Source organism: Oncorhynchus kisutch, linkage group LG9 (genome assembly GCF_002021735.2).
Source record: "Oncorhynchus kisutch isolate 150728-3 linkage group LG9, Okis_V2, whole genome shotgun sequence".
Classification (NCBI taxonomy): Eukaryota; Metazoa; Chordata; class Actinopteri; order Salmoniformes; family Salmonidae; genus Oncorhynchus; species Oncorhynchus kisutch.
The window spans coordinates 18,284,409-18,308,829 of NC_034182.2; the positions used below are offsets into that span (position 1 = coordinate 18,284,409).

At 41.2% G+C, this 24,421-nt stretch overlaps 1 protein-coding gene across 4 annotated transcripts in view; it reads left to right on the top strand.

Annotated features, from left to right (window-relative positions):
* LOC109896337 (sodium/potassium/calcium exchanger 2) overlaps positions 1 to 24,421 on the top strand; it is a 203,229-nt gene that overhangs the window by 167,736 nt on the left and 11,072 nt on the right. For all 4 annotated transcript variants that reach the window (XM_031832045.1, XM_031832042.1, XM_031832043.1 and 1 more), the window contains 2 exons: positions 8,866 to 8,964; positions 18,183 to 18,268. In XM_031832045.1, coding sequence (XP_031687905.1) covers positions 8,866 to 8,964; positions 18,183 to 18,268 — 185 coding nt within the window. The remainder of the gene's footprint in view (positions 1 to 8,865; positions 8,965 to 18,182; positions 18,269 to 24,421) is intronic.

A 24,421-nucleotide genomic window follows, 5' to 3' on the forward strand; every position in this document is an offset into this window, starting at 1 on the left:
CCAGATTATACGCGCTCCTCAGGTCCAGTTTTGTGAAGAAGCGCGCCCCGTGAAATGATTCCACCGCCGTAGCGATGAGAGGGAGTGGGTAACTAAACCCCACTGTGATGGAATTTAGACCTCTATAATCAATGCACGGACGCAGACCTCCATCCTTCTTCTTCACAAAAAAGAAGCTCGAGGAGACGGGTGATGCGGAGGGCCGAATGTACCCCTGTCCCAGCGATTCAGCAACATATGTTTCCATCGCTACCGTCTCCTCCTGGGACAATGGATACACGTGACTCGTAGGAAGTGCAGCGTTCTCCAGAAGGTTTATCACGCAGTCCTCTCGACGATGGGTCGCCTTCTTTTTACTGAAGGCGATAGCCAAATCGGCATATTCAGAGGGAATGCGCACTGTGGAAACTTGGTCTGGACTCTCCACCGTAGTCGCACCAACGGCAACTCCTATACACCTACCTGAACACTCCTCTGACCACCCCTTAAGAGCCCCCTGTCGCCAGGAAATCACCGGGTTGTGTTGAGCTAACCAAGGAACCCCCAACACCACTGGAAACGCAGGTGAATCTATAAGGAACAGACTAATCTGCTCCTTATGATCCCCCTGCGTTACCATGTCCAGCGGCACCATAGCCTCCCTAATTACTCCTGACCCTAATGGTCGGCTATCTAAGGAGTGCACGGGGAAAGGTAGGTCTAACGACACCAGGGGAATCCCTAGCCTTAACGCAAGCCCACGATCCATGAAATTCCCAGCTGCGCCTGAATCGACTAGCGCCTTATGCTGTAGAGAGGGAAAAAACCCAGGGAAAGAAGTCAACACATACACATGACCGACAGGAAGTTCTGGGTGAGTCTGGTGCTTACTCACCTGGGGTGATCGAGCAGTGCTCCGCCTGCCCTCCCGACTCCCAGACGAGTTCCTCCAGCACCGGTCGGACGTGTGCCCTCGTCGACCACAACTGGTGCAGGAGGACACTCCTCCTCCGGTCCCCCTCGAAGCAGCCCCTCCTAATTCCATAGGGATAGGGGCAGGAGGGCTGGGAAGTGGAAACGACAGGGCCTGATCCGAACGCCCGCGGGCAGCCAGCAGGTTGTCGAGACGGATAGCCAAGTCAATGAGTTCATCCAGTGTGCATGTGGTGTCCCGACATGCCAGCTCCCTGCGGACGTCCTCCCTGAGACTGCATCTGAAATGATCGATCAAGGCCCTGTCGTTCCATCCTGCTCCTGCGGCCAAGGTCCTGAACTCCAGAGCAAAGTCCTGTACGCTCCTCGTCTCCTGACGCAGGTGGAACAGCCGTCGACCCGCCGCCCGACCCTCTGGTGGATGGTCAAAAACAGCTCGGAATCGGCTCCTCTCCTGAGGGAGCAGGACGCACGGTAGCCAGGTATAGTTCCAGTTGAAGGAGGAAACCCTGGCACCCAGCCGCCGTTCTGTCATACTCCCGTGGGAGTGTCAGCCGAAGAGCCCCGGAGCCAGACGTGGTCGCAGGAACAGGAGGTGCTGGAGAAGGGGGTGCTAGAGATGAGGTGGGAAGGCCACTCCTCTCCCATCGATCCATCCTCTCCATCATTTGGTCCATGGCAGAACCAATCCGGTGAAGCACGCTGGTGTGATGGAGGACCCTCTCTTCCATCGATGGGAGAGGAGACGCGGCTGCTCCTGCTGATTCCATGGTGGTGCGGGATTCTGTCACGTTTTATCAAGGTGGGTGGAATCAGGCGCAGAGAGCAGGTTTCAGTGATTCGAAGGTTTATTCTCCGGCGCACAAAAAACACGGTCAACCCAACATACAGGGTGAATAATCCAACACAGGATCAAAAATAGACAATTCCACACAAAACAAGGGCGGGACAACCTACTACATATAAGGACGTTAATTAAACTAAAATACACACAGGTGAAACTAATAAGACAAAACCAACAGACAAACGAAAAAGGGATCAGTAGTGGCTAGTAGGACGGTGACGACGACCGCCGAGCACCGTCCGAACAGGCAGGAGAGCCAACTTCGGTGGAAGTCGTGACAGCCGTTTCCAGCTCCAGTAGTCATTTACAACATTAGCCATGTCTACACTGTATTTCTGATCAATTTGATGTTATTTTGATGGACAAAAAAATTGCTTTTGGACAAAAACAAGTACATTTCTATGTGACCCAAAACTTTTGAAAGGTAGTGTATATATTATATTTGAGATTCATTAAATAGCCACCCTTTACCTTGATGACAGCTTTGCACACTCTTGGCATTTTGTCAACCAGCTTCACCAGCTTCATGCTTTTCCAACAGTCTTGAAGGACTTCCCAAGAATGCTGAGCACTTGTTGGCTGCTTTTACTTCACTCTGCGGTCCGACTCATACTAAACCATCTAAATTGGGTTGAGGTTGGGTGATTGTGGAGGCCAGGTCATCTGATGCAGCACTCCATCACTCTCCTTCCTGGCAAAATAGCCCTTACACAGCCTGGAGGTTAATTAATTAGTCCCTCTAAGCCCAAACAAGATGGGATGTCGTGTTGCCTACAGAATGCTGTGGTAGCCATGCTGGTTAAGTGTTCCTTGAATTCTACATAAATCACAGACAGCAAAGCACCCCCACACCATAACACCTCCTCCTCCATGCTTTACGGTGGGAAATAGACATGCGGAGATCATCCGTTCACCCACACCACGTCTCACAAAGACATGGCGGTTGGAATCAAAAATATCAAATTTGGACTCTTCAGACCAAAGGACAAATTTCAACCCGTCTAATGTCGATTGGTCATGTTTCTTGACCCAAGCAAGTCTCTTCTTATTGGTGGTGGTTTATTTGCAACAATTAGACCATGAAGGCCTGATTCACAGTCTCCTCTGAAAAGTTGATGTTGAGATGTGTCTGTTACTTGAACTCTGTGAACTCTGTGATTTGGGCTGCTATTTATGAGGCTAGTTACTCAAATGAACTTATCCTCTGCAGCAGAGGTAACTCTGGGTCTTCCATTCCTGTGGCGGTCCTCATGACAGCCAGTTTCATCATAGCTCTTGATGGTTTTTGTGACTGCACTTGAAGAAATGTTAATGTCTTTATTAAAGTAATGATGGACTGTCATCTATCTTTTTAGGGATAGGGGGCAGCATTTTCACTTTGGATGAATAGCGTGCCCAGAGTGAACTGTCTCCTACTCTGTCTCAGATGCTAATATATGCATATTATTACTATTGGATAGAAAACACTCTGAAGTTTCAAACTGTTTGAATGATGTCTGTGAGTAATAACAGAACTCATATGGCAGGTGAAAACCTGAGAAAAATCCAACCAGGAAGTGGGATATCTGAGGTTGGTCGATTTTCAACTCATCACCTATTGAAATCCCAGTGGGATATGGATATGTTTGCACTTCCTATGGCTTCCACTAGATGTCAGTCTGTAGAACCTTGAATGAAGCTTCTACTCTCATGTGGGGCTGGATGAGAGGGGAATGAGTCAGTGGTCTGGCAGAGAGCCAGGTCCTGGTCACGCGCATTTCACATGATATCGACTTGCGTTCCATTACTTCTATAGACACAAAGGAATTCTCCGGTTGGAATGTTATTGAATATGTATGATAACATCCTAAAGATTGATTCTAAACTTTGTTTGACAAGTTTATTTCGACCTGTAATATAACTTTCTGAAGTTTTTGTCCGACGTTCGCCTGGACCTGCACGAGCTAACAAAAGTAGCTACTTGGACATAAATAATGGACATTAACGAACAAAACTAGGATTCCTGTGAGTGCATTCTGATGAAGATCATCAAAGGTAAGGGAATATTTATAATGTAATTTCGTATTTCTGTTGACTCCAACATGGCGGAGAAATTTTGTTTCTATCCGAGCACAGTTTCAGATTATTGCATGGAACTTTTTTCCGTAAAGTTTTTTTGAAATCTGACAGCGGTTGCATTAAGAACAAGTGTATCTTTAATTGTATGTAAAACATGTATCTTTCATCAAAGTTTATGATGAGTATTTCTGTTATTTGATGTGGCTCTCTGCAATTTCTCCGGATATTTTGGAGGCATTTCTGAACATGGCGCCAATGTAAACTGAGATTTTTGGATATAAATATGCACATTATCGAACAAAACATATATGTATTGTGTAACATGATGTCCTATGAGTGTCATCTGATGAAGATAATCAAAGGTTAGTGATTCATTTGATCTCTTTCTATTTTTCGTGACTTTGGCTGGGAAAATGGCTGTGTGTTTTTTGGACTTGGCGGTGATCTAACATAATCATATGTTGTGTTTTCGCTGTAAAGCATTTTTTTTATTGGACACGATGGGTAGATTAACAAGATGTTTATCTTTCATTTGCTGTATTGGACTTGTTAATGTGTGAAAGTTACATATTTCTAAAAAATATTTTTGAATTTCGCGAGCTGCCTTTTCAGCGGAATGTTGTCGGGGGGTTCCACTAGTGGAACATGTGTCCTAGAAATGTTATCTTTGCTTATTTGAGCTGTTCTTGCCATAATATGGACTTATGTATACCCCCATACCTTGTCACAACACAACTGATTGGCTCAAAAGCATTAAAAAGGAAAGAAATTGCACAAATGAACTTTTAACAAGGCACACCTGTTAATTGAAATGCATTCCAGGTGACTACCTCATTAAGCTGGTTGAGAGACTGCCAAGAGTGTGCAAAGTTGTCATCAAGGCAAAGGGTGGCGATTTGAAGAATCTCAAATATAAAATATATTTTGATTTGTTTAACACTTTCTTGGTTACTACATGATTCCATATTTGTTATTTCATAGTTTTGATGTCTTCACTATTATTCTACAATGTAGAAAATAGTTTAAAAAATCTTGAAAAACTCTTGAATGAGTAAGTGTTCTAAAACTTTTGACCGGTAGTGTAAGCTAGCCACCAATTTAAAACAGATCATGTTGGTTACCATCTTTATTAAATTGTCCAACATGATCAAATCAAATCAAATTTTATTTGTCACATACACATGGTTAGCAGATGTTAATGCGAGTGTAGCGAAATGCTTGTGCTTCTAGTTCCGACAATGCAGTAACAACCAACGAGTAATCTAGCTAAAAATTCCAAAACTACTACCTTATACACACAAGTGTAAAGGGATAAAGAATATGTACATAAAGATATATGAATGAGTGATGGTACAGAGCGGCATAGGCAAGATGCAGTAGATGGTATCGAGTACAGTATATACATATGAGATGAGTATGTAAACAAAGTGGCATTAGTTTAAAGTGGCTAGTGATACATGTATTACATAAAGATGCAGTAGATGATATAGAGTACAGTATATGTGTATACATATGAGATAAATAATGTAGGGTATGTAAACATTATATTAAGTAGCATTGTTTAAAGTGGCTAGTGATATATTTTACATCAATTCCCATCAATTCCCATTATTAAAGTGGCTGGAGTTGAGTCAGTGTGTTGGCAGCAGCCACTCAATGTTAGTGGTGGCTATTTAACAGTCTGATGGCCTTGATATAGAAGGTGTTTTTCAGTCTCTCGGTCCCATCTTTGATGGGCAGTGGCTCGGGTGGTTGTTGTCCTTGATGATCTTTATGGCCTTCCTGTGACATCGGGTGGTGTAGGTGTCCTGGAGGGCAGGTAGACTCTAGGGTGTCAGGTAGGGTGGAGGTGATATGGTCCTTGACTAGTCTCTCAAAGCACTTCATGATGACGGAAGTGAGTGCTACGGGTAGTCGTTTAGCTCAGTTACCTTAGCTTTCTTGGGAACAGGAACAATGGTGGCCCTCTTGAAGCATGTGGGAACAGCAGACTGGGATAGGGATCGATTGAATATGTCCGTAAACACACCAGCCAGCTGGTCTGCGCATGCTCTGAGGGCGCGGCTGGGGATGCCGTCTGGGCCTGCAGCCTTGCGAGGGTTAACACGTTTAAATGTTTTACTCACCTCGGCTGCAGTGAAGGAGAGTCCGCATGTTTTGGTTGCGGGCCGTGTCAGTGGCACTGTATTGTCCTCAAAGCTGGCAAAAAAGTTATTTAGTCTGCCTGGGAGCAAGGCATCCTGGTCCGTGACTGGGCTGGTTTTATTTTTGTAATCCGTGATTGACTGTAGACCCTGCCACATACCTCTTGTGTCTGAGCCGTTGAATTGCAACTCTACTTTGTCTCTATACTGACGCTTAGCTTGTTTGATTGCCTTGCGGAGGGAATAGCTACACTGTTTGTATTCGGTCATGTTTCCGGTCACCTTGCCCTGATTAAAAGCAGTGGTTCACGCTTTCAGTTTCACACGAATGCTGCCATCAATCTACGGTTTCTGGTTTGGGAATGTTTTAATCGTTGCTATGGGTCCACAGTGTCTCCTGACCCCTCCTGTCTCAGCCTCCAGTATTTATGCTGCAGTAGTTTATGTGTCGGGGGGCTAGGGTCAGTTTGTTATATCTGGAGTACTTCTCCTGTCCTATTCGGTGTCCTGTGTGAATCTAAGTGTGCGTTCTATAATTCTCTCCTTCTCTCTTTCTTTCTCTCTCTCGGAGGACCTGAGCCCTAGGACCATGCCCCAGGATTACCTGACATGATGACTCCTTGCTGTCCCCAGTCCACCTGGCCGTGCTGCTGCTCCAGTTTCAACTGTTCTGCCTTCTTATTATTCGAACATGCTGGTCATTTATGAACATTTGAACATCTTGGCCATGTTCTGTTATAATCTCCACCCGGCACAGCCAGAAGAGGACTGGCCACCCCACATAGCCTGGTTCCTCTCTAGGTTTCTTCCTAGGTTTTGGCCTTTCTAGGGAGTTTTTCCTAGCCACCGTGCTTCTACACCTGCATTGCTTGCTGTTTGGGGTTTTAGGCTGGGTTTCTGTACAGCACTTTGAGATATCAGCTGATGTACGAAGGGCTATATAAATAAATTTGATTTGATTGATTTGATTTGCTATGGGAACGACATCTTCAACGCACGTTCTAATGAACTCGCTCACCGAATCAGCGTATTCGTCAATGTTGTTGTCTGACGCAATACGAAACATTTCCCAGTCCACGTGATGGAAGCAGTCTTGGAGCGTGGAATCAGATTGGTCGGACCAGCGTTGAAAAGACCTCAGCGTGGGAGCTTCTTGTTTTAGCTTCTGTCTGTAGGCAGGGAGCAAAAAAATTTAGTCGTGGTCAGCTTTTCCGAAAGGAGTGCGGGGAAGGGCCTTATTATGCATCGCGGAAGTTAGAATAGCAATGATCCAAGGTTTTATCAGCCCTGGTTGCGCAATCGATATGGTGATACAATTTAGGGAGTCTTGTTTTCAGATTAGCCTTGTTAAAATCCCCAGCTACAATGAATGCAGCCTCAGGATGTGTGGATTCCAGTTTGCAAAGAGTCAAATAAAGTTCGTTCAGAGCCATCGATGTGTCTGCTTGGGGGGGAATATATACGGCTGTGATTATAATCGAAGAGAATTCCCTTAGTAGATAATGCGGTCGACATTTGATTGTGAGGAATTCTAAATCAGGTGGACAGAAGGACTTGAGTTCCTGTATGTTGTTGTGACCACACCACGTCTCGTTAACCATAAAGCATACGCCCCCGCCCCTCTTCTTACCAGAAAGATGTTTGTTTCTGTCGGCGCGATGCGTGGAGAAACCAGCTGGCTGCACCGACTCCGATTGCGTCTACTCCGAAAGCACCGACTCCGAAAGCAAAGAACGTTACAGTCCCTGATGTCCCTCTGGAATGCTACCCTTGCTCGGATTTCGTCAACCTTGTTGTCAAGAGACTGGACATTGGCGAGTAGTATGCTAGGGAGTGGCGCGCGATGTGCTTGTCTCCGGAGCCTGACCAGAAGACCACTACGTTTGCCTCTTTTACGGCGTCGTTGTTTTGTGTCGCAGGCTACATCCTTATTATTTAAAGTAGTAAAGTAAGGAAAAGTAAGAACATTTTTACCTCAATGTTTGAATGTCATTATTTTTGCATGCTGTTTATGCCATTTCTGTCTTTTGTATTACAATATTTTGGTACGTTGTATGTGAATACGGTGACAAGAAGAGGTTACTAATGATCATAGATGGACCTCATCAAGACACATTTATTAAGAATTTGCCTGGTGCAAAGTTGGCAGTCGGCAACCCCGAAAGAATATCTTGCGGCAGCTACTCAAATAAGTTCTGAGGGGAGCTGTATGAGAAAAGATATTAAAACGAGGAGCGGAAGAAGGGCGATAGCTCCAACCCCTTGCTCTTCAAGTTTCTCTAAAGTCTATGGGTAAAAATGTTAAAGAAGCTCACACATGCTAAATCGTCATTTGTACAACTAATCAGTGACGAAAAACCATCTCACTGGAACTGTTGCTCGTTTATTGTTGCATCCCACAGTCTTTTGACAGACATTACGATACCCTATTACCCTGTTACATAGTCTGTCCACGAAAAATTTGTAACAAAATGTTTTTTCTGAAATGGATATTGATGAAGTGCAATATCTTAATCAGTCTCTTAAATTGTATGTAACTGTTTTGTTCTATCTTTTAGACTAAATGCTATGCCTCCAGAAAATAAAAGTGTACAAATTTAGGTTCAACTAACGTAAAGGCTTAGTAGACCTGGCCATAGATTGGGTGTGACCTATTATGCTTCATAAAGTGTTCTCTCCCACTGGCATGCATCTAGGACATTGCTGGGTCATTAGTACATTATATGACATTGACTTCAAACTGTAATTTGAATAGTGATATGAAAACTTGCTTCTGTTTTCCTTTGAACTTAGATAGGTCTGGAACCATGAGAAAGGCAGAGGAGCCCTGAGTCCAGGCAATGGACCTGTGAAGACACAGGGCTTACGTCCCCTACTGTAGTTAACTCCCTGATGGTTATGTTGCAGGACAATTCAGAGAGAAGGCATCCATCCTTCATAAGATTGCCAAAAAGAAATGCCAAGTAGAGGACAGCGAGAAGGCTAATGGAGTAGCCAGCCGATCAGGTGAGTGGTCTCTACTCTGGGGGGTGGGGGGTCTAGTGTAGTCCCATGTGTTAACACAAGTGAATGATATCAGAAACACACACAAGTTGAAGAGTGATCTCTTCAAATATTTGTATGTTTAGAAGTTGGCTAAACAGACAGCAGTTGGCTAAACATTTGTATGTTTGGCAGTTGGCTAAACATTTAAATATATCCATTCAATGCTCTATATTGTTTTGAAACCATGTAATTGTTAGATATTTGTTATTATATAACAGGTTCGGAAAAATCTACTATCTGATGAAATGCAGGTCGAAGCTATTCAATAATCTCCAATAACCACACAGGCAGAGATCATCACTATTTGGCCATGTTACAAAGTACAGAAGTTCCAAACAGTCATTATGCCTGTCCTTACTAGCATGCCCATCTAGTGATTATCACTCTGTCGAAGGATTGCCAGTTGTAACTTGATACATCCAATCTCAATATGCCAGCTCCAGGCTCTGACGAAAACAAAAAACATGGTGAACATTTTGCCATGCTCTGTGTCTGTAACCACCAACTTCAGTTTAATTAATCTTAAATTAACAGACTAATCTAACATTCCTACTCGCATAACCCCTGATGCTGGATTGCTACCACCTTGAGGTTTTGCCTGCTCTCCTGCGTTTTCTAAAACAGCTCACTAGCTTTTGAGAAAGCAAATACCATTGCCATTGTTTTGTTCGCATTTGCACAAATATACATTTTTGTACACAGTCATGGGCTACTTGATACAGATGTTGTCTTCATTTGACCAGTTTCTCACAGCAAGAAAATAATCCAGCATCAACAGGAAATATGAATTATTATGTGAATTACAATTAATGGACATTTTTGTAGGGGTTGATACAGTTGTTCTTCCTTTAAAAGTTGCGTCATACTTCAGCACAGCTTACAGGCTGCCGCAGAATTCTATGTCACGTTATTTAATTGTCATCCATTGTTACCATTAATGCTAGTAAGTGCAAGTTTGACCACCAGATGGCATCTTTGAGAAGCATTTGGATAACCTTCAAAACTGGCTGTACTAGAGAATTTAAAAGCTTTTTTGTAAGAACATATATGGGATTGATTTGAAGAAATTTTGCTTCATTAATTTGATTACTTATGGTGTAATTAGAATTATAATTATGGATTATGGTGTTTCTATTCCAAGAAAAACAAAAAACGAAACCCTCAGGATTTCTGTGAGGATGGAACGGAAAATTTGCCACTGTTCAATGTGACGGTCGGGAGTAGGCTACAGTACTAAGAGCATAACATTTCCACACCCTAATTGTAGTCTAACCCATACCCAAACAGAGATTCAGTGAAAATAGACATCTCATTGATTTATGAAGACCAGTCCCCATGTTTGTCCCAGAGCAGCGTGAAACGGTGCTGAAATAGTTGACCATAAGCGGGTAGTCTATTGCTTCAAGTCCTATTGCTTCTAACTTCAATATGCTTTTTAAATAAATAAGACCTAAACCACTTTAACCTCTCTAGGGTACGTGGGACGCTAGCGTCCCATCTGGCCAACATCCAGTGAGGTTGCAGAGCGTCAAATTCAATTACAGAAATGCTCATTATAAAAATTCAGAAAACAAAACATATTTTACATAGGTTGAAAGATTAACTTCTTGATAAACCAACCACAGTGTCATATTTATAAAATGCTTTTTGGAGAAAGCATACCTAGCCCAGAACCTAGCCCAGTTGACAAATTATTACAAACAGTAACCAGCCAAGCAGAAGCGTTACAAAACTCAGAAATAGAGATAAAATGAATCCCTTACCTTTGATGATCTTCATATGGTGTTTATCAGAAGACATTAATTTACTCAATAAATGTTCCTTTTGTTCGATGAAGTCTCTTTATATCCAAAAACCTCTGTTTTGTTAGCATGTTTTCTTCTGTAATCCACAGGCTCAAACTCAGTCAAAACAATCAGACAAAAATCCAAATTGTTTCCGTAAAGTTCATAGAAACATGTCAAACGATGTTTATATTCAATCCTCAGGTTGTGTTTTAGCCTAAATGATCTATAATATTTCAACTGGACAATAACGTCGTCAATATCAAAGGTAAACAAGAAATGCACATGCGCCTGAAAAAACTCTGCGACACTCTGGTCCACTCGTTCAGACTGGTCTTACTCCCTCATTTATAAGAATTACAAGCCTGAAGCGATTTCTAAAGACTGACATCTAGTGGAAGGCATAGGAACTGCAAATGGAGTCCTAAGTCAATCGATACTGTAATGGCATTGAATAGAAAACTACAAGACCACAAAAAAACGACTTCCTGAATGGATTTTTCTCAGGTTTTCCCCTGCTAAATCAGTTCAGTTATACTCACAGACACTATTGTAACAGTTTTTGAAACTTTAGAGTGTTTTCTATCCATATCTACCAGTTATATGCATATCATATCTTCTGGGCCTGAGTAGCAGGCCGTTGAATTTGGGCATGCTTTTCACCCAAAATTCCAAATGCTGCCCCCTACCCTAGAAAGGTTAAACAGCACATTACTCAACACTAGTGATTCTCATGTCGCCTACGGTAGGCCTACAGTATATCACAAAATATTTTTTCAATGACGTGACCCAGCTAACAATAAGGAATTGGCCCAGAAGTGGCCCTCTTCTGGGGGGCCGGAACTGATTGAATCGGCCCGGCATCAGGTGTCGGACTCGGAATCAAAATGAATGACTGCCCAGAATCGGCCCAAGTACATCGGGCCGTTTCCATCTACCGGAATTCAGACTTTGCCGGCATCTTGCCGATGCAAATTTAAATTTAAATAAATATATATAAATTGACCCAATTTAGTAACTTTAAATATTACTATTATATATTTTATACATACAAATTATACCCATCCACCAAAAAAACATTTTGTGTTAGAGGAAACACCATACAACTGGTGACCGTGTCAGCGTGCATGCGCCTGGCCCGCCACAGGAGTCCCTACAGCACGATGGGACAAGGACATCCCGGTCGTCCAAACCCTAACTCGGACGATGCTGGGCAAATTGTGTGTCGCCTCATTGGTCTCCCGGTCGTGGCCTGCATGGGACTCGAACTAGCATCTGTAGCAACGCTACAGTTTGCACTGCGATGCAGTGTCTTAGACCGCTGCGAATCTCAGGAGGCACCATCCACAAAGTTTTGAATGCTTATCAACTACCTTGTACAAAATGTTTTGTTAGGTCAAATCTGATCTGTGAGAATATCTAAGGGAATTTTATATAATTCTAAAAGAATTCATAATAATTGTGCGGCGCCCTATGGTACTCCCAATCACAGTCAGATGTGATACAGTCTGGATTTGAACCAGGGACTGTAGTGATGCCTCTTGCACAGAGTTGCAGTGCTGTAGACCACTGTGCCACTCAGGAACCATGATCAATATATATTGTGCTGCTAATAGCCCATCCTAGAAACGTTGTTTGCAGAATTCACAGCCTGCTGTGCTTGTGGAAAACAGGGTTCATAATAATAATACTTTCTTCCTTCCACTTGTTAAAGGTTCCAATTGCTAAAAGTTTTTTTACAGAACAAATAATACAACTAATATTGTGGTTAAACTCAAATATACTAATTATATTTGAGTTTAACCACAATATGTGTTGTATTATTTGTTCTGTCTTTTCTGGTGGATTAAACTGACATTGCAACCAACTTTCTATGACCTGTTTAAAAACTAACGATATTTTGGAAATTATTTCATTTTCAAATAACCTAAAGTGAGCGTGTAAAAGGCCATTCTTGAACATGGGGTGAGACATTGTTCCAAATTTATAAATAAAGCCAGTTTGTTATTCAGAATTATTTATTTCTGTTTTTAGAGGGAGAGAAACCAAAAACCTACCGTCACCTCATAGGTCACAACCTGCACAGATATTGAACCAGCATCTGTAGCAACACAGTTTGCACTGCAATGCAGTGTCTTAGACCACTGCACCACTCAGGCACTGTACAAGGTAACTGGTCGGGAGTAGCCTACAGTAAGTACTAAAGTAAGAGCAAAATAATCCTAACATTTCCACACCCTAATTGTAGTTTTAAGTTTCTCTTAGAATAAAAACCTTAGTGTAACAACAGCTTTTGTAAGTAATACTGACGAGTAGAAATAAAATAATAAGTGTATTTTTCCAGGTGTGCGCGTACAGGACAGAGGAATCGCAATTCTTAGAGTATTGTTCTAAATTCAATCATCTCCTTCATCCTCATCATTCAGTTAAATGACAGTCGTGCAGAATTATCAGTTTCTATTTGGTTTATGTTGCCCATTCATTGTCAGAGACCGTAGCACCTTGGGACTCAAAAGCATAATCAGTGCTCTAACTCCCCCTTGTGCTGGTCTGGAGCAATGAAGTACGGGGTACGGTACTAAAACACTAAAGTCCTGCAGCATAATCGCAAAACTTTTAGTTGAGCAGACACTGTACATTTGTGTTAGGATAAATCAAGTCTTACATTTTAAAGTGGAATTAACTAACTTTAGAAGCCTTTTTAAACCTTGAATACACTAGAATTTGCATTTCCTGCTGCACATGAACATTCTCTACAACAGCAGAGAGATTAAATTAAGATAGCACATCTGTATAGAAAAGTTAGAATCTTAGTAATTGGGGAGCTCTATCTTGGTATGGGATCTGTATATGGTCCAAATCACTGACGCAGGTCCACAATGATATTTATAACCTGGCATTATGACTCAAAAGAAACCTGCATTCAAAGTAAGGTCCTGGCTATTTATCAAATTACTAAAAGCGGAATTTTATGTTTTTTGGCTGGGCTCAAAATATATTTTTTAAAGCCCACATTGATGCAGAAAATCAAAAATATTGGTGTAGTTATTAGGAACATGTTGACTGACAAAGTCCTGAAATTGGGAGGATTGAATAAACCACCTTTGCTATCTTTTGGGTTAATGAGGCGTCAGTTCTAAAGCCAAGCAAGCATGGCATTTAGAAGTGCCAAATCAATTGTGACTGTTGTCTTAGAGCAATGTTTTGTTCAATTGAGCCACTGCCAAGTGCAATTCCTGTGTGTTTTCACTTCAAAGAGCTCTGACGCAATGGTCCAAAAGATACTCAGAGGGGCCATAGAAAGATCTTTCATGTGTATAATGTTCCATACAGACAAAATCAAAGAGGGACATAGATATTTATTACTGAGACAAAATTAGGCTAACAGTGCTACATTAACATATTAACATCTTAATAGAACCCAAATTCATGACAAGTATCAATTTAAGATTAGAAGTCCATGTTGCTGGTTAAACAAGTTTGTACTTTAAAAAATATTGTACTGTAGTCCCAAAAAATGTCAAATGTAATTAATATACAAATGCGTAGTGTAATGTCTTATTTACTCGGAATGTAATATGCGACTAGTATATCAAATTGACATATCAAATGTATCATTCATTTGAATATGTTCTATGGTTTAGTTAATAGTGTATAGGATCCCTTCCAAAAGGGCCAGGGAAGTCATTTGTTAGACAATAGGAGTATCAGATCATTTTACCTCCCTGGCAATATCCTGCTATGTCACAACCACACTTGGATTAAACCAATTTCCATGTCAATTTTGTTATAGTCATCCGGTTTCATAGCTTTCGGCATTTTGTATTTTAATGAATAGTGTAAGTAAATCTGGCCTTAAATGAATAGGGCCCTAAATGAAGTTCGACAAAAGGTAGCCCTCTGACAAGATAGAGGTTTGCTGCACTACAGGAACACACACTCACAGGCACCCTAGGTCCAGCATCTCATCGCTTAGCATTTTTGATGCTGCTAGCAATGCTTATGGGGACATATTGTGCTCTGAAAACCCCAAAACAATATATGCAGCCACTGTTTGAAGCTGTAAGGCATGACTGTAAAAGACGTGAAGGTTGGATGTCCTAATGCAGTGTTCCTCCATCCTTGTCTTGAAAAGATCATGGAAACACTTTGTGAGGGGGAGAAAAGTTGTTTGCGTAAAGTAGTGTGTACAATGGTTATTTTCATCATCGGATACCGTAGATAGTTTGATGGATTTGCAATTATAGCTAGTTATTTCTTAATGAATGAATCTCTTGATTAATCATAGCAGCATTTTACAGTGTTGTTTTACGAATATTACTCTATTTGACTAACTTGCTACACTGAATTGGCTTTTTTCCTATCTGTATTCATGGGTTGCATCTCCGTCACTTGGTCATGCCATTGTTATGAAAGTTCTACAGGCGCCTCAGCAATAGTCATGCTCGAAGTCGAGTGTTAGCTAGTCATTGTCAACATTGGTTAGTGACCGTTTCGTCTAAATTACACTATAGTGGCCTGGAAACACGATGATATGTCTAAAGTAGGCAAATAATTAGTAGGAAACAACTTTGCCATCACTATGGTGTCGTAAAATGTACTGTAGACAGATGGCAAGGTTGCCATTAGCTAGCAAAGTTCTTTACAAATAGCTGACGTAAACTTGTACATCGCCTTGGTCCGTACAATTGCCCTTATTTTAGCGCCCCAAAAACGTAATACTTCCAGATCGACTGTAATGTCAATACTATGGTAAAGCACAATTTCTCCCCTTTCCAACAGAGTCAATTACATGACCTAAACACTGCCTGTTTCTGCATAATTCAAGCCGTCAATGAGCCCCGTCGGGTCTTTTTAAAAATGGCGGGTGGGGAAACTAAACTAATGCGTGATAGTGAGAAGGAGAGGTCGTGTGGGAAAATTGCTTTTTTTCACTCGATCTGTCCAACTTTTCACCTTATTGCCTCTAAAATGTAAATAAAACACTATAAAGAGGTTATATAAGCAACTGTGTCATTACATACCTATTTGAAGGTTTGTGTCGAATTTGAATTGGGTTTTTAGGGCGGTGCTAAAGTGATCTTAGAAGTAAACAGCGGCTTTGAGAATGACGACGCAAAAAAATGACAAGGTATCCCCCTTACCCCCGTCACTGTCCATTTCCTGTTTTTAAAGGATGAGAGAACTGCTACACCTGGTGGAGAGAGATTGTAAGACAGAAATAGTTGCTTTATGCATGCTGTACCTTACAACATGACATGTCTAGATGTAACGGAGGGTCCGTTTTTTCAACTTTTCTCCAATACTATAGAGCCATTACCATGTCGATCAACACTTGAATAGAAACCTAGTTCACACCCCCGATTTTGAAGTCAACACAGTCGCTACAGTCCCATTAGTTCTTTGTAGCCTCGTTTGAATGTTGCGGTTGATCACATTTGTACGGAATGGGGTGAGTTTACGTTAGCGATGAAAACTATAGCTAGTAAAAATGTGGTGCTGTCCCCTCAATCTTAATATGCTAGCTAGAGTTTTACTGCATGTTATACTGCATCACAATGATGACAAAAGGTTTTCTATTAAATATATGTCTCCATTTGAAATGTCATCATGTTTCCAAGACACGATAATGCACTTTAGACTAAATCTTCATCAGCGCCAATTCAGAATTAATTGAGTAGAACATTCAGAGGGCACAGTGCCTAAAGAGAATCTTCATTACAATATTGTGAGTCCCATCTACATTGGGGAGAACGAGTACTTGATAACGTGCAAAATCGGCAGTGTTTCCTACTTACAAAGCATGTAGAGGTCTGTCATTTTTATCATAGGCACACTTCAACTGTGAGAGATGGAATCTTTTTTTTTTATCGAGAAAATCACATTGAATGATTTTTCAGTAATTAATTTGCATTTATTGCATGACATAAGTATTTGATGCATCAGAAAAGCAGAACTTAATATTTGGTACAGAAACCTTTGTTTGCAATTACAGAGATCATACGTTTCCTGTAGTTCTTGACCAGGTTTGCACACACTGCAGCAGGGATTTTGGCCCACTCCTCCATACAGACCTTCTCCAGATCCTTCAGGTTTCGGGGCTATCGCTGGGCAATACGGACTTTCAGCTCCCTCCAAAGATTTTCAATTGGGTTCAGGTCTGGAGAATGGCTAGGCCACTCCAGGACCTTGAGATGCTTCTTACGGAGACACTCCTTAGTTGCCCTGGCTGTGTGTTTCGGGTCGTTGTCATGCTGGAAGACCCAACCACGACCCATCTTCAATACTCTTACTGAGGGAAGGAGGTTGTTGGCCAAGATCTCGCGATACATGGCTCCGTCCATCCTCCCCTCAATACGGTGCAGTCGTCCTGTCCCCTTTACAGAAAAGCATCCCCAAAGAATGTTGTTTCCACCTCCATGCTTCATGGTTGGGATGGTGTTCTTGGGGTTGTACTCATCCTTCTTCTTCCTCCAAACATGGCGAGTGGAGTTTTGACCAAAAAGCTCTATTTTTGTCTCATCAGACCACATGACCTTCTCCCATACCTCCTTTGGATCCTCCAGATGGCCATCGGCAAACTTCAGATGGGCCTGGACATGCGCTGGCTTGAGCAGGGGGACCTTGCCTGCGCTGCAGGATTTTAATCCATGACGGTGTAGTGTGTTACTAATGGTTTTCTTTGAGACTGTGGTCCCAGCTCTCTTCAGGTCATTGACCTGGTCCTGTCGTGTAGCTCTGGGCTGATCCCTCACCTTCCTCATGATCATTGATGCCCCAAGAGGTGAGATCTTGCATGGAGCCCAGACCGAGGGTGATTGACCATCATCTTGAACTTCTTCCATTTTCTAATAATTGCGCCAACAGTTGTTGCCTTCTCACCAAGCTTCTTGCCTATTTTCCTGTAGCCCGTCCCAGCCTTGTGCAGGTCTACAATTTAACCCTAATGTCCTTACACAGCTCTCTGGTCTTGGCCATTGTGGAGAGGTTGGAGTCTGTTTGATTGAGTGTGTGGACAGGTGTCTCTTATACAGGTAACGAGTTCAAACAGGTGCAGTTAATACAGGTAATGAGTGGAGAACAAGAGGGCTTCTTAAAGAAAAACGAACAGGTCTGTGAGAGCCAGAATTCTTACTGGTTGGTAGGTGATCAAATATTTATGTCATGCAATAAAATGCAAATTAATTACTTAAAAATCATACAATGTGATTTTCTGGATTTTTGTTTTAGTTTCTGTCTCTCACAGTTGAAGTGTACCTATGATAAAAATTACAGACCTCTACATGCGTTGTAAGTAGGAAAACCTGCAAAATCGGTAGTGTATCAAATACTTGTTCTCCCCACTGTATACCACAATTACATTAATTGCTCTCCATGTTTTCTCTTTTATTGCAGATAAAAATCTTCCAAACAGCTCAAATGTTGAGGTGGAAGTCACACCACCAATGAATGGCACTACAGGACAAGAAGGGGAAGCTCTGGTAAGAAACCCATTTTAGAGGCACACACACACACACAAACCAACATAGACCCAAACAAGTGGGTACACAACTCAATAATTCCCATGCACATAGTTACTAAGGTACTAGTCAGATACAGTAGAACCTCGAAGATATTAACCCTAGAGTTATGGAATGCCGAACCTGAACAATAATTAAATGGGAAAAAACAGAATTACTGCAGGTTACAGACTAACTTAAATGTTGCTTTCATGTGAAGCATAAAAAGACTCTTCAGATAGGGTCTTCACTCACATTCTGCTTGCTCATATCACAGATTCCCCCGGTACTGCTGCTCATTCCGTGCACCAGTTCCCGGAGGTCTACTTCACCGGCCTCTAGCCGTCACTGCACTGTCTCAATACACACACCTGATTCCAATTCCCCCGATTAGTAATTGTATATATGTGCCCTCTGTTCACCATTGTCTTGTCGGTTATTGTTCCCATGTCCGTTGGTCTGTGAGTACCTGTGCGTTGTTTTTTCGGCTTTCGTGCAGCGTGTATTGTGCACTTGTTATTACGGGTCTCGCCCCGTGTAGTGTCTTGCAAGTATATATTAGGAGGTTTAACCTCGCTCTTTTGTTTGGGTTACCTCACTGTGTTTTTGTACACGTGTTTGTTTTGGGCTTCGTCCCCGTGCCTTTTCATGGCATGTTGTATATTTTGGGTGGAGTATTATGAATTCCTGCGCCTGTCTCCAATCATTAATAAAATGTAATGTTTAAGCACAGATTAAGCCCACTTTAAGCACTTTGGAAAAAAGTGTCTGCTAAATGGTGTGTGTATATATATATATATATATATACACACACACACACTTAAGTAATAAGGCCCGAGGGGGTGTGGTATATGGATAATGCTAAGGGCTGTTCTTAAGCACGATGCAATGCGGATATTGCCGTGGTATATTGGCCATATACAGTATCACAAACTGCAGATGTGCATTATTGCTTTTATAAACTGGTTACCAACGTAATTAGAGCAATAACAATACATGTTTTGTCATACCTGTGGTATACAGTCTGATATACCATTGCTGTCAGCCAATCAGCATTCAGGGCTTGAACCACGCAGTTTATAATATATTATATATCATCCCCAAAGACTAGAAGTGGAAACCCAAAAAATGGCATCAGAATATATTGGTTCGCCTGATTATAGCACGGTTGTGGACGCCATGCTATTGATAACAATTCAATCATCTGGATGTGGAGAGGGAGGAAGAGAATAGCTTTTTTGTTTTACTGCTGTTTCATCGCCAAGGTTACAAGCAAGTCTCTTGTCAGCGCCAACGGTCATGGCAGATTAAGCAGCCTGAGCTGTCATCAGGGCCATCTTCTATTGTGCTCTAACCCGCTTAATATGCCGCGTAGGTACTTCATCTTGAACTTTTTTACATTTCAAACCCAACGAATGAACCTTTGTCTCATTAGAACAGGATATCATACCCCTAGGTTTGAAAACAATCCTCTGTTTTTTTGCATACATCATTGTCCAGAGCCAGGGACAGACTTGGCTGACAGCAATAATCCTTAGTGCGTTCTACATTGATTGGCGTGTGAGGACTTGTTCTCCAGCAGTCTCAAAGGGGGTCCTGGTCCTCCTCTTTAATTGGATACAAGGGAATCTGAGACTGCTTTCCACTCTCAAAAGGGTGTGTTTGTGTTCTTTCCTTATTTTAAATTATGGTACCATCATTTTGCTGGACCCCAGGAAGAGGCAGCAGCTAATTGGGATCCTTAATAAATACTTAATTCACGATAGAGATGTTTTTATATACCAGCTACAGTCATAAATGTCACCTTTTAACTGGTTGATTAAAAATATATCTATAACTATTACATTCACATTTTATTTCCTATTACAATATTCCGAGAGTGCAGGAGTCTGGTCTAGTGGTAGCGCTGCCGACACCAGATCACATATCCCCCTTGGCGATGTACATACAAATTTAGTCTCACCCCTTCCCACACTGTAAAAGTAATTAGTTCTGCTAATTAACATTTTTTTTGTGGAAACCTGTTGCCTAGAACCATTCAAGTAACCCAACTCAAAGTATTGCAGTGTTCAATATTTAAAGTAATATAGTGCCATCACCACCAATTTGGTTATCTTTTTAAGTTGTAAATACTTAGCGGTTTTGTGTTTACACTAAATTGCATTATGTACGCAACTATAACAATTGAAGTTTATTAATATTTATTCTCGAGAACATAAAAATGTAGGGTCCCATTTCCTTAATTAATACCAATTAAGTACCTTACAGTTGATTGTTTTAAATGGTAAATAAACTAAAATAGCTTTTTAGCAAAGAACAATTTCTCAAGCAAGAATATTGATATGACTGTCTGTGGGAGGGGAAAACAGAAAACTAGCTGTTATTGGCCGAGAGGTTTGGGACTTTGTCTATAAACTCATTTACTAAAACAGGCAAATTTCAGGGTCTCTTTTCAAACAGCTCTTACACTAAAAGAGCATTATCAAAATTTTCACGGTATTATATAAAACAGGCAAATCACGTTTGACTGCACTGGGCCTTTAAATTATAATTTTTTCAAGCGTTAGTAGTTCTGATTAGTAATTTTTAGTGGTCATGTCTTATTTAGCATTCTTTTATGGATTTGACGATTTGTCATTTTAACCCACCTTGGTAAGCATTGTTGAGCACAATAATAATTTCTCTATGAATAGTTGGAGGTAGAGCTGTAAGCATTGCAGGATGCTGCAATAGCCTTTGTCATTTAGAGCGGAGTGACCTTGGTGGGAATGGCTTGTCTGAGTTGTCTCATTATTGAACGTCAATTTACCCTGGTTTTAATCTGTTCATCGTGATCCTTTACACCTCATAGTACAAACTGCTTAATACTATTTTAGAAATATTTACAAAATCCTACAACATTGTGTAAAAGTATCATATAGTCCCCAAAAAATGTATTACCCACAATCCTTTAAAAAACGGAGCAAAATAGCACTATTCATAACTTACAAAAACATAATTCTTTATCAGCACAACACAAATAAACCAAGTGTTTTTTACTCAAATAGCAATGTCTGACTACTCCTTTATTTTTAGTAAAGACGTAAAACATAAAAGAATCAAGTAAAAACAACTTATTTAATAAATGTTAGATTGACTTTAAAATATTAAATAATCATAACTTGCAACATCTCAATAACTTTAGATTAGCAGAGCACAAATAGTTATACAGTGCCTTGCGAAAGTATTCGGCCCCCTTGAACTTTGCGACCTTTTGCCACATTCCAGGCTTCAAACATAAAGATATAAAACTGTATTTTTTGTGTAGAATCAACAACAAGTGGGACACAATCATGAAGTGGAACGACATTTATTGGATATTTCAAACTTTTTTAACAAATAAAAAAATGAAAAATTGGGCGTGCAAAATTATTCAGCCCCTTTACTTTCAGTGCAGCAAACTCTCTCCAGAAGTTCAGTGAAGATCTCTGAATGACCCAATGTTGACCTAAATGACTAAATGATGATAAATACAATCCACCTGTGTGTAATCAAGTCTCCGTATAAATGCACCTGCACTGTGATAGTCTCAGAGGTCCGTTAAAAGCGCAGCGAGCATCATGAAGAACAAGGAACACACCAGGCAGGTCCGAGATACTGTTGTGAAGAAGTTTAAAGCCGGATTTGGATACAAAAATATTTCCCAAGCTTTAAACATCCCAAGGAGCACTGTGCAAGCAATAATATTGAAATGGAAGGAGTATCAGACCACTGCAAATCTACCAAGACCTGGCCGTCCCTCTAAACTTTCAGCTCATACAAGGAGAAGACTGATCAGAGATGCAGCCAAGAGGCCCATGATCACTCTGGATGAACTGCAGAGATCTACAGCTGAGGTGGGAGACTCTGTCCATAGGACAACAATCAGTCGTATATTGCACAAATCTGGCCTTTATGGAAGAGTGGCAAGAAGAAAGCCATTTCTTAAAGATATCCATAAAAAGTGTCGTTTAAAGTTTGCCACAAGCCACCTGGGAGACACATCAAACATGTGGAAGAAGGTGCTCTGGTCAGATGAAACCAAAATTGAACTTTTTGGCAACAATGCAAAACGTTATGTTTGGCGTAAAAGCAAAACAGCTCATCACCCTGAACACACCATCCCCACTGTCAAACATGGTGGTGGCAGCATCATGGTTTGGGCCTGCTTTTCTTCAGCAGGGACAGGGAAGATGGTTCAAATTGATGGGAAGATGGATGGAGCCAAATACAGGACCATTCTGGAAGAAAACCTGATGGAGTCTGCAAAAGACCTGAGACTGGGACGGAGATTTGTCTTCCAAAAAGACAATGATCCAAAACATAAAGCTAAATCTACAATGGAATGGTTCAAAAATAAACATATCCAGGTGTTAGAATGGCCAAGGCAAAGTCCAGACCTGAATCCAATCGAGAATCTGTAGAAAGAACTGAAAACTGCTGTTCACAAATGCATCCAACCTCACTGAGCTCGAGCTGTTTTGCAAGGAGGAATGGGAAAAAATGTCAGTCTCTCGATGTGCAAAACTGATAGAGACATAACCCAAGCGACTTACAGCTGTAATCGCAGCAAAAGGTGGCGCTACAAAGTATTAACTTAATTAAGGGGGCTGAATAATTTTGCACGCCCAATTTCAGTTTTTGATTTGTTAAAAAAGTTTGAAATATCCAATAAATGTCGTTCCACTTCATGATTGTGTCCCACTTGTTGTTGATTCTTCACAAAAAAATACAGTTTTATATCTTTATGTTTGAAGCCTGAAATGTGGCAAAAGGTCGCAAAGTTCAAGGGGGCCGAATACTTTCGCAAGGCACTGTATTTACTCAATAACCTAACATTTGCTAATAGTAATGAAAAACATTAAGTGATAAGAAATCTTATCGACATCCGATTTACCACTTTTATGATTTGAGTTCTACTGACCATTGGAGATGTTTGAGTAGCCACTACTCAATGTCTTTAATGAGTAAGGCAGTGTCACGATCGTCATATTGAGGACACCAAAGCGCGGTGTGAATACATACTTTTAATTGTAGACGAAAAAAACCACGAAGTACACTAAACAAACAAAACATAAACCATACGACCGCTATAGCAACTGAGTGCTAACATGCAACATCACATAGACAATAACCCACGAAATACCCAAAGAAGATGGCTGCCTAAATATGATTCCCAATCAGAGACAACGATAAACAGCTGCCTCTAATTGAGAACCAATCTAGGCAACCATAGACATACATTAACACCTAGATGGTAAACAACCCCATAAACCTACCTAACCCCTAGACAGTACTAAAACGCATACATCACCCATGTCACACCCTGACCTAACCAAAATATATAAAGAAAACAAAGAATACTCAGGTCAGGGCGTGACAGGCAGTTACTTTTATAATACATATGTCTACTGCTCTACATGTAGGTCTATCTATCTCCCTCTCTCATTTCTTACTGTCCTGTGAAATAAATGATTAAAAAAATATAATCTGTTGTAACATACTCTGTTTCACAGAAACATGGCTCTCTCGGGATACATTGTCTGAGTCGGTCTAGCCATCTGGATTCTCAGTTCATTGCGCCAACATGAATAAACATCTTTCTGGGAAGAAGAAGGGTGGGAGTCTATGTTACATGACAATGGTGTAATTGTAATAGCATACAGGAACTCATCCTTTTGTTCACCCGAACTCGAGTACCTTACAATCAGTATTATCTCGCAAGAAAAAACTATTTGGTTATGGTCACAGCCGTGTTTCTCCCCCTCAAGCCGATACCACGACGGCCCTGAAGGAACTTCACTGGACTTTATGCAAACTGGAAACCATATTTCCTGAGGCTGCATTTATTGTAGCTGGGGATTTCAACAAAGCAAATTTTAGGAAAAGGCCACCTAAATTCTATCAGCATATCAACTGTAGTACTCACACTGGAAAAACACTCAACCATTGTTACTCCAACTTCCAGGATGCATACAAGGCCCACTCCCGCCCTCCTTTTGGCAAATCTGACCACGACACAATTTTGCTCCTCCCTTCCTATAGGCAGAAACTCAAACAGGAAGTACACATGCTAAGGACTATTGAACGCTGGTCTGACCAATTAGAATCGATGAT